Here is a 14,574-nt window from a genome sequence, read left to right as displayed (position 1 = left end):
ATTGAATACGATTCTTAAATAGTAAGAGACTTGAAGAAAGTCGTGATGCTTTTCTAAAGTATGATCAGAAACTTTCCTGGATTTGTCACCAATTCAAGAGCCAAGAGTAGCTGGTATTTGGACATCCAACTTACTCATTGCTCTAAGGGCACTGAGATCAAAGGGCAGTATGTAAAAAATGTTTGTTATATGCATAAAAAAACATTGGATTGCAAAAAATGTCACTTGATCAAATTCATTACATTTACACTCAGTACATGTTGACTTAAATTAAGCCCTACATTAACTAGCATTCCTGTAGGTCAAATAGGATGAGATAAACTGCAGTAACATAGCTACACATAACATAAATAGACTTGGATGCATAGAAAAAAACATTGACAACAAATTTCAAAAAAGAAGGAAGTGACTTTTTGTTTATAATTATTCCAAAAATTGCACTCCATCGATTTCAGATCAAGGATACAACTAAGCTACAGTTTTGGGGAAGAAATTTTAAATACAGGCAGCATAAGCACTCTATGTAGTCCAAACATAGGTAAAGCCTGAACAGGAAAAGTTTATGAGCAACAAAACTCAAAAAAGATATCATCAAAGTCTTTAAGATCTATAAAATTATGATGAAGACTACTTTCATGTGGAATATTTATAAAATTTTTCTTAAATATACACTTTTATCTGCTTTATAATCATATTTTAATCCAAGATTTATGATAAGGTGAATCCTCCTGTCCATGGGATCTTCTGTTTCATTGCCCATCAAATCAGCAAGGTAAGCTTCTGCTCACTCTAATTTTAGCTGGGTTGTATAGGATAGTCAAAACTGGGAACAAAGGAATTTCAATTAACCCTTGGATACTTTAATGCTAAAATGCTAATCTTTAAAAAGACCAGTTAGATAGGATATATAATTGTGGAAAAAAATACTATGCCTACTGGTACAGATATGGAAATGAATATGTTCAGGATAATAAGGGACTCTAATTGCCAGCCATTCATTGCCTCCTTCTTGTGAAAGGTTTTTTGCCTATCACAATTCATGCTCTTATGTCCCTACAACTTTGACCATTTTGGTCTAAAACACTTCCAAGTAACCTGGTCCACCGGCTTTAGTTTATGAATTCATATTTAAATATTTAACTTACCCTTCTTCTTTCTTGAAAATGGCATAAACTTTGTGTTATTATATTTATTTCATCTCATACCTATCACATTGGCTTTTCAATGCACTCAGCAGAGTTTGTAACCCCTGGCAGACTTAGAAACTAAGCTAAATCAATAGCAAAAAAAATATTAAATACATTCATTAGTTCCACTCAATTCATTCTATCAAGTGCTATATCAAAATTTATGAAACATACAGATACATTCTCATTGTTTTCTGTTTTACCCTGCATTAGCAACCTCAATACCGCTTTAGCATCACATGTGCCTCCCATTCCTGAACCCAAATTGATCATCATCCAATTAATCATTTACCCTGTCGTTCATCCATTGATGATCCTGATAATAAGACTGATGTCACGAAATCTTCTGGCCAATTCCTACGTCATGAAGGCAATGAATTAGTCCATAAAAACTCTTTCTCTCTCATTTCCCTAAACTTTTAAGTAGTTCCTTAAGAATGTTGTCCACCCCAACGGCCTTGTTCAATTTCAAATCCTGTAATGCCCTTTCTAACTCACCATCATGCAAGACTGGATCTTTGCTCTCTTCATGAATATCTTAAATCTATTTCAATTTCCTAACCTTGCTGGCCGTATGTATTTGCCATAGAGTATTTATTAGGATTTATTCCTTCCAGCTCTATTGTATCTTCCTTGGTTCATATATTTTCACTGACTTATTATTTATCATTTAGAACGATTTTCCATATAACTTCTTAACAGTACTTTCACATTCCTCAAGAGTGCACCACATTTACCATTTCTCTGCAAACTTTCTGCATCTGTGTCTTCCTCCATACTTCTTTTTCCCTTTTGTGTTTCACCTCTTATTATTATTGAACTCATTATACCTTCTTCTACTGAACTCTGTGTTTACATGAAGGATTCTGCATTATCGGGTTTCACCTCATCGTTGTTTGTTGCTGGCAACAGTTTCACCAAAGTTGCATTCGGCGTCTTCAGATCGAAGATGAGGGACTCGGATTTTTGCCACCCTTATATAGGTGGTCCCGTCTAGTGGCTGCTCCCATCTAGCGGCTGATAAGGGTGGCAAAAATCCGAGTCCCTCATCTTCGACCTGAAGACACCGAATACAACTTCGGTGAAACTGTTGTCAGCATCAAACAACGATGTGGTGAAACCCGATAATGCAGAATCCTTCAAACCACCGCCACAAAAACCTACGCAGTCTGTATTTACATTTTTCCATTTCCTTCTCTCTACTGTCTTTCTAATCTTCTTGTCAGTAATCCATGGTTTCCTTTTCCCAATAACAGTTCTAATAAATTTCTTTTGTGGCTTAATATATCCCTTTTTAATATGATGCCATTTTTCCTCAATAGCTACCTTTCCTCATGATATGCTCCACAGCCTGCTATTATTATTTCCTTATCTGTTCAGTCAATGCTTTTATTACCTATTTTATCTTTTTGAATCGGATGCTACATTTCATCTGTACTACATTGTGATCCAAGTATGCATTTACTCCAGGGTAACTGTGCAAATTGATGATGCTGTTCCTAAATCTGCAACTAAAAATAATACTTATATTGTAATATTGTCTAACTGATAATTTCCTGAATCCCCTGGCATTTTACACATATACCTATTCCAACAGGAATGATACAGCACCTTTTGTGGTATCTAATCTAAATGCTGGTGATGATAAACCTCTGCCTCCATTAGGACTCTATTGCTTTCTCCTTGCAGTGATTCAATGTTCCTGAACCATAGTCCACTCACTCATCATCATCTCCTTCTTTGCCTACAACTGCCTTCCAATCCCCCATCACTATCAAATGATTCCCCACAGGAACACCTATGATTATACCCTCTAACTAATCATATACCCTATCGATTTCTTCCTCTCTATGGTTGCTTGCTGGTTTGTAGACCTTAATCTTTTCTTACTTTTGCTTCCTCCTCTTTTTTTATTCATTATTATTGCTATCCCTTGCTGGCTTTCTTCCATTCTACTTTAAATTAATCAATGGCTATCACTCCAGTAATCCCCACTATCCTTCCAACTCCCCTTGGACCCTCCTAAATCATCTATTTCCTCTTTCCATTTCTTACTTTCTATTATCTAACTTTCATGTCCTCAAAATTCTAAGTTCCTATTCCAGTTCCAACTACTATGAAAAATAATATTTTTTGTAATGCAATAGATTCTCATGGTAATGTGTTTATCAGTTGAGTATTAAACAAAATTTCTTACTTACTAAACTAAAAAGCTTACTTTCATATTGTTGGGAAATCATGATATAGAGGGTAAATAATAATGAGACATGGAATGAAATAAAAAATGGATTGAACTCAATTCATGAAATGGTTCTGGAGTAATCAAATTTTTAGTATAGATGCAGGAGATATTTGTTGTGCTGAGAATAATGCCATTTAAGCTGTCGACCTTTGGATGTTTTCATGTTGTTTATATTGAAGAGTTTTCATTTCTCTATAATGTTTGCACTATGCTAGTGCTTATAACTAGGACAGTCAATAGAGGAGAAACTTAAGAAATCACTGCCATCATGAAAAATCATGTTATTTTCATTCAGACTAGTGTATTTGGCATGTAAATTTCTTTTAGCCCTTAAAGGTATGCAGGTTTTAGATTGTTAGTATCAATATTCATCTCAAGTACGCACATTAAATTTTAAAAATACACAATTTGGGTCAATAGATCTTTTGCACATTTTACCAGTGCATGCATATATTTGGACACCTATTTCCAAATGCTTGTGTAAACATCTATTACAAATCTAGTTACAATGGCTCATGCAGAGACAAAATAATACTGATGCAAATTCATATATTTAATTCCTTCTATTTGCCAGGACATCAATGGAATGAATTGAATATAACTGGAGATTATATCTTCTGATATTCACCGATATTTTTAGAGGATTTTTCAGTGTGAACCATTTCTCCCTGTCTCTATGATAGCACAATGTTATTTAAATAGAATTTCTTTTCTTCACCTGTATCCTATTTTATTTAACTTCTATTTATCATGAAGGTGAATAGCAGAAGCCAAGAATGTCAATTAACAGAGAGAGTGCTCTCCACTCCTTTTATCTTTCACATCCTGTTTTGCATTGGTTGAACTTGTAATATTAAAAATATCATGGTAAAAAACTGGATGAGTGCAGTGCTGAAGGTTAAGGGACCATACAGAGTTTTCATAGTTCTTGCAAAATTTCAGGTGGTGTTCATTGAAAAAGTACAGTTTTGAGGCCATTTGCACCATTTAATGTAGCTTAGATATTAGTAATGAAGCCTGAAATATGGATGATATGGAGGAATGGAAATGTGACAGTATTCGCCACTTATCAAGTCTCATTTAAAGGATTTTTTGAATGACACTCATTTAAGAGCAGGATCACTGGTGGCATCACCCCTGCCACCAGTGTTGCTGCTCTCCAGTGGCCCTCAATACAATGAGTACACAATCACTGTACACATTCAATTACAATCTTGAAACAAATTTAGGAACATATGCCACATGATTTATATCAAATTGAAGATAATACTTAGATGCATCATGTACAAGTGTGCAAAATTACTAAGTATTCAGAATCATAAATTTAAAAATACAAGTAGGTACATCAGATGAACTACAAACTAGGGATTACAGCTATTACGATCATAGTAAGATATTGGTAAATAGGATATTATCAGATCTTCTACAATCTATAAAGACAAAGTATACAACTAAAATTACTTTACACAAAGTATTTGGTTTGTAATTCCTAATATTAAATGAGATAATACTATTTTAATCTATAATTAACATCAATGTGCAGCAGTTGGTTAAATATTTGAATAAATAATATATGCCTCCACATAAATTGTCTTAATTTATGAAAATTTTGAAAATGATTTGGTCATAACTTTATGTAGGTGCCTCCAAAGTGTATGCATTGATCCTTTCAATAGAAGAATCATTTACAGAATTGCCAAATATAAATTTTTATCTTGTATCAGTAATTGCAAAATAGGATATCAAAATATTGAAGACTCAAACAAACAAAATATAAAAACAAAAAAAGGAATTATCTCTAGAGGGAAAATATCTAATTAGATTAAGTCCTTATTCAACAGTTTCTGAAACTGAAACAGTTTTTAATCACACAAAAATTGTAAAAGTTAAAGATAAATTGATCATGGGAAGAGCATGCACCACTTGAGAGAAATAACAAATTGAAAATGAAGTTTACAAGCTGGTCATTAATACAATACCAAATGAGATAAAAAATTCCAAATTTGGACAAATAAACCATGCAAACCTTCAAAGTAATGTGTATAAAGAATATTTCAAAAATCATGAAAATTAAGACAAACTAACTAAAATTTTAATGAAAATTCCTACAAAATTGATAAGATGACATTGAGATGGACTGTGAGGAGCTTTCTTCTGCAATAATTGAAATGAATTTACTGGGACATGAACGTTTATATCAACAATATGTCATTACTTGAAATGCTAAAATTTTGACTGAATGCCAAAGCTCAATAAATTTGACCTGAGAAATTGAATGCTCAATTTTTTTGCTCACTAAGCTATGAGAATCTGAGCTGATATTGTATATGGAAGCACTTACTATGAAACCTACGGCTGCACGCAAGAGGATTGGATCCTGACCTGTCTTTACTACATGGGCCAGTTGAGTCATCCAGGTGATTTGATGATTCAGTGCGACTTGAATTTCCTTGCTCTGTGTCACTGTCAGATCCCAGGGTGTCATATTCTTCACTTTCGGACTTAAATGACCTGGATTTCCCTCTGGCTCTTCTAACTTTTGAATAGTGGTCAGAATCAGTCTGCAAAAAGATAGATATGGATTAACGATTCCAATGGCCAATAGCTCTAAATAAAAATGTAAAAACTATGAAAAATAAAATAAAAACATTATCAGTTACATTCATGGATGGCAACATTTTTAAAACAACACAAAAAATTTATTGTGCCTTCTTCAGCCTTAGAATATAAAATGAATGAAGTTTCCTAAAGCATCACCTCAGAGCAAAGCAAAGGAGTAGCCCACCATTGTACCACCACATTATATATAAGAGTAATTTTGCCTAATATGCTACCACAGTAATTCACAAAAAAGGGGTAAAATTCATACTGCAATCTAATTACTAGTGCCTTGAGCCTATGGAAAGCATTTTGAGATGCTATATATTCAATTGCTGGCAAACTGGATCCATGTACTACTTTCTTCCATACCCACTAAATGATTGGTAACCAAAACACTCAGTCATGATGTGAGTTCATTAGGCCTTTTTTTAAATTGTAGTGGAGAGTTAAATTGCCAAGCATCATTTTCTTGACAAAGCTAACAAGCCAACATTTCTTTTGCTTCATTATGAGCACTAAGCTTTGAGGCTATCAGATCACATTGTATTCATTAAATATAACTTTGAATTGTAGTGCTATGGCTAAACATGGTGAAACAAAACGGCTAAACTACCATGACACATCAACTTTGTTGCCTTGGCTCAAAATTTTGCCCATAAGAAATATAAGAAGAGCATGAAATAGTCTGGTAGAGGTGCAATAATGGTAATCACCACAGGGCAATTGATGGCATGCCACAGGGGCAAATACTTTGAGGTCCTCTTAGTTAAGTTTTCTCACTTAATGTTGCTTTGTTAAATATTGTTGCCAGTTGCTGTCTTAAGGGAGCAGCTTTGATTAATCTGCTAGCCACTCCTGATGCTAAATCCTCTGATACTTTCATTTCAAATTAATTAGCTATATTCCTCTTAAAATAAAAAGATTACAAAAAAAGAAGTAATTCTTTCCAGTTTGAAGAACATCAATGGACTATATCCATAACCAGGTCAGGTCCATATAAGTATATTTCCCATGCGATGAAACTCCAGTTTTGCACAAAGGATGAACCTAAACCTATTAAAATTGGGTTAAGAAATGCCTCCCACCAGAAAAGCTCAGAGTTCTTGAAAAATAAGTTTCAATACTAAAAAAATACTTTGGTGATCCATACATTCAGATACCCATGATGGAGCATAGACAAAAAATATGAAGTTGTTTTAGTTTTATGGTGTCAACTAAGGATAGATTTTCAATAGAAATCAATGATACATTGTGCATGGGCAACAATCACCACCATTCTCTTCATGTACAGAAGCATATTTACGCCAAATATGTATGATGTCAGCTATCAGCCTCAATCCACCAAGTGGGCAATTTTGGCATAACTAAAAATCTATTGCTCTATGACTATAGCAGTGGTAGTTATGCGAGATAGACCATAAGGATTGCATTTCAAAATGTTCAATTTTATTTACTCACAATTTACTGGATATCGTTATAGTGCAAATTATTTGCTTTGTTGATCAATTTCATGGACAAAAATATTTTAGTAAATCCATTAGATATTGACTTCATTATGAGCTCATTCAGAAAATCCCACTTTACTCAGATGTAGATGTGTATAATTTAGATAAATATAGCAGTAATTAATGAAAACATCATACCTCCCTCACTTGAAGAGTTTCAGAAGCAGTTAGGCGTGGGTCATGGTAAACAAAAGTTTGCAAAGGTGCAGCGGAGGTGCATCGTGATTCAACAGCTGGCTCATTCAACTCAAAAGTGGCATAGGGATAGATGTCCTCTGAATATTCTGATAAGAAACAAGAAGTTTATGTTACTTCATAATCAAAAAACATATCCAAATGACTATTTATTAATATTTCCATAAGAAAGCTCACTAGGAACAACATATCACAATGTCATCGCGAATGCAACATATAAAAAAATGAAAACAGTCAACAGACATTCTTACTTAAAAAAGGAAGTTACAGATACCTAAAAATATGAAAATATTGAACCATTTATAGCCAATAGATGAAAAAAATGGTTATTCAACACAATCAAAATCTAAGATTAGCTTATAGACTAATAAGTTAATTACAGTAACTATCTAATAAGATTCTATTAAATCTAACACACCATGTGACTTTCTGGGAACCAACCAAAATTCATAGTCAGTGAAAGAAAATACATTATATTAATTCAAATACACAGATGGCATACATATAATCCTATATTCTAAAGACCCCCAGCATTGTATCAAGCTTAATATTTCTGAAATCATTTTGATCAAATTTTTCACATCATTGCAATTGGATTTTTATTCCCCATCTTTTAATTTTTATGATTAAAAGATGGTAAATCTTAGAGCTTCAGTATCCAGTATGATGAACAGCATACATTGGTCTTTGTTTTTCAACATTCTGGGTATTGAAGATGACAATAATATTCCCTTAATTAATTTTATGGCAAGAATGACTTTGAATCATCCTTAATTGGTCAGTTTCTGCTACCCTCAGCTGTTTTTCCTTTCCTAATTTTTTCTTTGCAAAACCATGCCTAGTATTTAAAAATTAAGTGCAATTTTTTTATTTAATAAAAATAAAGTTCTCCAATAGAAATAAAAGTTTGGAATCCTAAAGCAAATGCACATACAAAATGAAAGCAAGAAGTTGGAAGAATTGGCAAAGTAAGTGAGCCTCCATGACATTATTTTAAGTATCAAAATGTGACTAACTTTACTTTTGCTCTGAATATAATTGGATTCTATACTAAAGGACCGGAATTAGGAGGGAGGACATATGTTACTATCCTCCACTTACTGCCAATAAGTTCATTACAGACAGAAATTTCCCCCATAAAGGTATCTATGTGACCTAAAAATTCATACCTTAAGTAAACTATTGTTTTAAGATTATAATATATTTGCTGATATACTATCACATTTTTGTGTTTAGGCATGATATTTTTATTAATTCATATAAAACTGAATAAACTTTCTTTCTGGTCAAATATTTTACTTTTTGCAAAAAATAAATTCAGAGTGAAAATATGAAGAATACATGAAAAACTTTTCAGTTCACATTAATCTCTTTTCATATCTTAGGCCACACAAATTAGTTAATTACATAAAAACATGTACAATGCAATAAAATTAATTATTTGAGCATAAATTAGCATGCTACATTTCTAGGAAAATCATTATTGTCAATGATGATCAGCTTTACCATTATTAATCGATGTATTCTTATCAAAGCATAAAATTCAATCACCAGTAAGAAATTCATCTAAATGTTTCCACCATCATTGGAAACATACCACACAGACTGAGAAATTATCATATCAGTAACACTAAATTAGAGCTATTGCACTTTGAAAAAACTGAAAGATTATGATTTATCATTTTATACCCAAATGATTGATAGAAGCATGTCACTTTACTCAGCATCATTTTTTCAGCCAGTTTGAAAATAATACTGGCATGATGCATGGCTATAATTCTGTAGATAATAAGTTATTGAATACATAATTAGACAGGTAATGATAAGTAAATGACAATAACTTGAAATAATGGCTGCAAGATGAGTTGAGATGTTACTTAATATAAACTACTGATGTTAGGAAAATACAGCCATCGGCCAAAATGAAAGCTGCTACCAGATGATGTACATATAATTAAAAGGAACCTAAAAATGCTTAATATCATGGAATTAGAATTCAAAATACACACAAGATTCGTTTGAAAAAAACTTTTACTGAGAAATCTCTAACTACAATAAGAAAATATGGTGCAAAAGACAATAAAATAATATCACAATGTCCATTTTGCAATTTCTATTTTTATTATGTCCATGCAATGAGAATATATTACCCTTGATTAACACAGGCAGTTTCTATGAGAACTATGCACATATCTAACTGTGGAAGAACTTAGCAAAAAACCTTGAATTTTTAATTCACAAATTAAATTAATCGGCATGGTAGGCAAAATGAATTCAGCCTAGGCACTTGCTAATCTGAGAAAATAATCATCTGAAATTCAAACATCATAATTATATTTTGTTTATTGCATAGAATTAAAAGTTCATTTACACTGACCTATGGAGCTACATGCCAATGAAAAAAGGAAGTGAAGGTTATGGTCCTCCTCACATGTTTGTGCATATGCATTTGTGAGTGTGTGAATATATATATATATATATATATATATATATATATATATATATATATATATATATATATATATATGTGTGTGTGTGTGTGTGTGTGTGTGTGTGTGTGCGCGTGTGTGTGTGTGTGTGTGTGTCTTTGCGTGCATGTATGTATGATATACACATATATTTTTTACCCCTAATTTTTCCATTAAGGTAGACACAAAAAGCCTCCAACTACTGGAAAGAATTACCATTCCAGAATGTCTTAAAAAAGGATATGAAAAAACATGCCAACAAAATAGCCTGTTCATTGGGTACCTAACGCGTGTTGTCTCTATCTCTGAACTTGCAGTTATATAATTATTGTTTAAGCACTAAAGGCTTAAATTACAGTATTCAGATATTTTATAAGCAACCATTTATGTTAATGATGCAAAGAAAATTATAAAAATTCTCTTTTTCATGAGAATGGATTACTTCAATGGAAAACAATCAGCCACTTTGAACCATCTACACAAGTGTGATTAAAGACGACAAAGGTGAATGATTTTTTTACTGAAAATATGAAAAAAATCTTGTTTTTAAAAGTAATTCTCTTGAAAAAAACTTTCAATTTTTTAAATCACCATGTTGTATAAAAACAAAGTAGGAGGGAGCCAGAATTTACATGGACCATTGCCTTCTGACTGGGGGAGGATATGGCTAGGTTTTTTGGGTGTCAATTTGCCAGGGATTACAAATTTTGCAGATGCAAAGCTTTTTTTGGGTATGAATGCATGTAACGATTTGATATTGTACATTAGCTGTGAATACTTTATTGTAATTAATGAACTAAGCTGCTGGAGTGCCTAAACACTAAATGCTACTCTGCACTACGAATTCTACTGAGAATAAAATGAGAGCAAAGTATGCTTATGCCCAGCATGTGAACTTCATCCTTTAAATATTATTAGCTTTAAATTTTTGTCAGGAATACAAAATTCGATTAAACTATCGATAAAAACTCAGTTAAGTGTATAATATCATAAGTAATGAACTTCCCCAACAAAATATGATTATCACACAACAGATTTAAACAGCGATTGGGTTTGGAGAGTCATTTGATGTATTTATAGATGCAAGCGATGCACCTAGACTAAGCATTCTAGAAAAGTATGAGATAAGTAAGTTTACTTAGAACACCAAGGAAATAATTAGGGCATTCAACTATATTACTATGACATTTATGCCCTCTAGTTAAAATAAAATAAATATGTTCAATGAAAAGATTTAAAGAATAATTTTTTCTTGCACAATCCCCAATGGCAATAAAATAAATGAAAAAGTTCCCAACATTTATGATACAAAGACCTTGTCATTTGCCTCTTCTTATTTTGAACTGTCATTTCACCATGCTTGAAGTTCTAATCAAGGAAATTATTTACAACTGACAATTCCTGGCAGTTGCCCATATGGTTGGCTTGCAGGGTATGATGTTAATTGAAAGGCTTTTTCTCTAGGAAGCATTTATACCCGAATAAAATAAAATAGTAAGACCTTATAGACATGAAACGATAAATAATATCAGTTTATCGTCATCAACCTCATTTGCTAAGACCTTTGCAAATTCATCCCAAAATTAGTTCATTAAAAGTTGCAATATATATCCAGGGAATTTATAAGTTTGCATTGCTATATACTACCTATTTCATACATTTCCTTGGGGTTAAGTGGAATTATTAGATTTAAAAATATGGACCTCATCAACAACTGAGTCCGTAAGAAACCTATGCTCATATGCTAAATCTCATCATCACAAAGAACAAGAGAGGGATAGAGAGAGATATATGAACCTCATTTCAGGGTTTGGTTCATTAGCTAACTCTTTAAAATATTTTTGGGTGATGATGTGGACTTCAAAAAATAATACACAATGAGTTACTCTAAAGGAGACCTTCATCAACTTCTTTCACGATTTTCACTTCAAGCCAAGATTTGAAGAATAAATAGAATTTTTTGTGTTCAACCATATCACTATCACTGACAGAAAATGAATAGAACCTGCAGAAAGCTTTGAAATAAAAATACCACCAGAAGTAAACTTGATAACATAGAGGCAATACTATTCAGTTTAGGAAGAAATTCAATTTAGACCAAATTGCATGCTAAGCAAACTGAAAACAGAAATCCCAATGAAATCATTCTAAATCCCAATCAACTTATAAAAAGTGTATTTTACCCCTTTTAACTATCTTACCCCAATGTCTGCTGCTTACTATCTAAATTATGAGTTAGCATGGAAGCCTCAAATGATTAGTTCATTTCACAGAAAAAGTTACTGCAATAATTTCCTATCTCAGTAACATTGTCAAATAATTTACATTTTCACAAAAATTAAGTCCCCTTAATATATTTGCATTTATAAATAAAATGAAATACACTATCGCGTCTATCAACAACTAAGTTAATGTGAAACTGAGGCAAATACCCATTAATATCAAAGCATAAAAAAGATGTATTTGTGCCTCAGGGAAGCATATAAAAAATAAGGCTCTGATTTGAAATATTATTTTTTGCAAATTATTTCTGTAGTATTATTCAATACCAAAATTATTTCTGCTGCATTAACTATTTATTAATCATTTTTCCCAATACCTAACATTTAATTACTTAAAATTATTAATTTGCTTGACCTGCAGATAGTTTATACAGTTGCATGAATGTAAACAAAGGCGCACATACTTATTCATGAAGAGCAATTTGCATATGCTTAAGGACAATACACTCCATTACCAGAGCTATAATAACATACTTCATTACCAACTGGAAAAACCTAAATATAAACCATATTTCAAATAGTTACCATTTACTAAATAAAATGCTGCCTATATCACTAAAAATGAGGGGCAACAAAAGAAACCCTATGATCAAAAGAACAATTCCTGCAGATTAAAAATTACCATTTTAGTGACAAATGGTAGCTGGAAACATCATTAAACAATGGACCTGGTATACAGAATACTTTATGTTCACCAAATTTAGTTTCAAAATAAAAGAAACTTAAGAACTTAAGCATGATATATCAGCAGGTACTTCCCACATCCCAGACAGATCAGCTCTTTCCGCCATTGCATCCGACTCTTTCCCTTCTCTTTTAATGGAACAATCACTCGATTTTAAAGAGTAACTCTAAACTGACCCTTACCTATGTGAAGTGCTTTAAGCATAATAAGAATTGTCACCTCAAGAATGACCACCTTAATGAATGAAATACTCCTTATAAAATTTTGTCTTTTTACCATTCTACCCACTGACTCTAGGAATGTGCAAATACTGCTATTCGGCAGCCAATAGTTCCCATACCAATATTAAAAGTTAATTATTGTATTGAGATGAAGTAGGTACTTTTCATTTGTGTAAAAATTAAATCAACAACAGTATGGTATAAAAGTAAAAATTTAAAACAAAATGAATACGTTAATCTTCATCAGGCTTCATAAAATGGTTTTTAATTTCAGGTATTAGTAATGGCCTTATAATTTCCATTGTACCATCAATTAACCTGAATTGGAACTAATATCTAGCCTACTAAGGTGCATCAATGAAAAGAGAAAAAACACTTGCTAGATAGTAGCATGTCACTGATTTAAACACTATTGAGCAGTTTAAGGAAATTTAAAGATGGAAAATTAAGCAACAAAAGATAATTGTTAAGCACATAAAAATTATTTATCAAACATTAGCCTTTTCCATCATTCCATAGGAACACACTTATAAAAGGATTCTACTTTCGCTCAAACCTAATTAAAATCTCCTCATCTTCCAGTAGGTATGGAACATACATTAGAGGCCATTGTAATTTTCTAGTGTATGCACTGATGAAACAATTAGTCTGAGTTATGAAGAGGTATATTTTTTTGGTGGAATGTTCAAGATTTAAAATGAAGAACTAATTTTTGAAAATAAACATTTATTTCTGTTTCTAAAAAATTGGAGACCTTACTTGTGTGATTATTCTTATATGTAAGCAGTTTATAGAGCATTCATTCATACTGCATTTTTCTTTTCAAAGATACCTTCAATTAAATGCTGCTCTTTACCGCTAAAGAATATACTCTTCTTGAAAACTCTTGTTTTAGAGAACTGTTACTGAGATAAATGGGCAAAATTCTGCCTGAAAATTCCAATTTGAGATTGGGAACCCCTCACTGACGATTTATTTATATTATGACTGAGCCAAATTCATTCCTTTATTAGCGATTGGTTTTCTAATCATGACATGCCGGCTTAATTTACAATAATGCAAGCATTATTAATAGATAGCATGTTCAAGTACTTCTTCTTTCCATACTCCAGTATGTGGCAAATTAGGACAAATTGTATTAAAAATGAAAGAAGAACTTGCACAAAAGTGGTAGTGTGTCAAAAGTAG

At 32.2% G+C, this 14,574-nt stretch overlaps 1 protein-coding gene across 1 annotated transcript in view; it reads right to left on the bottom strand.

The window, feature by feature from the left end:
- LOC139685913 (cell adhesion molecule Dscam2-like) overlaps window positions 1-14,574 on the bottom strand; it is a 680,584-nt gene that overhangs the window by 3,538 nt on the left and 662,472 nt on the right. Inside the window, exons 31-32 of the mRNA XM_071583048.1 lie at window positions 7,674-7,819; window positions 5,812-5,990 (exon numbers count right to left, since the gene is read on the bottom strand). Of these exons, the coding sequence (XP_071439149.1) occupies window positions 5,812-5,990; window positions 7,674-7,819 (325 nt within the window). The remainder of the gene's footprint in view (window positions 1-5,811; window positions 5,991-7,673; window positions 7,820-14,574) is intronic.

Source organism: Hetaerina americana, unplaced genomic scaffold (assembly GCF_022747635.1).
Source record: "Hetaerina americana unplaced genomic scaffold, ioHetAmer1.1.p SCAF_12, whole genome shotgun sequence".
NCBI lineage: Eukaryota > Metazoa > Arthropoda > Insecta > Odonata > Calopterygidae > Hetaerina > Hetaerina americana.
This window is presented reverse-complemented; position numbering and strand designations above follow the sequence as displayed.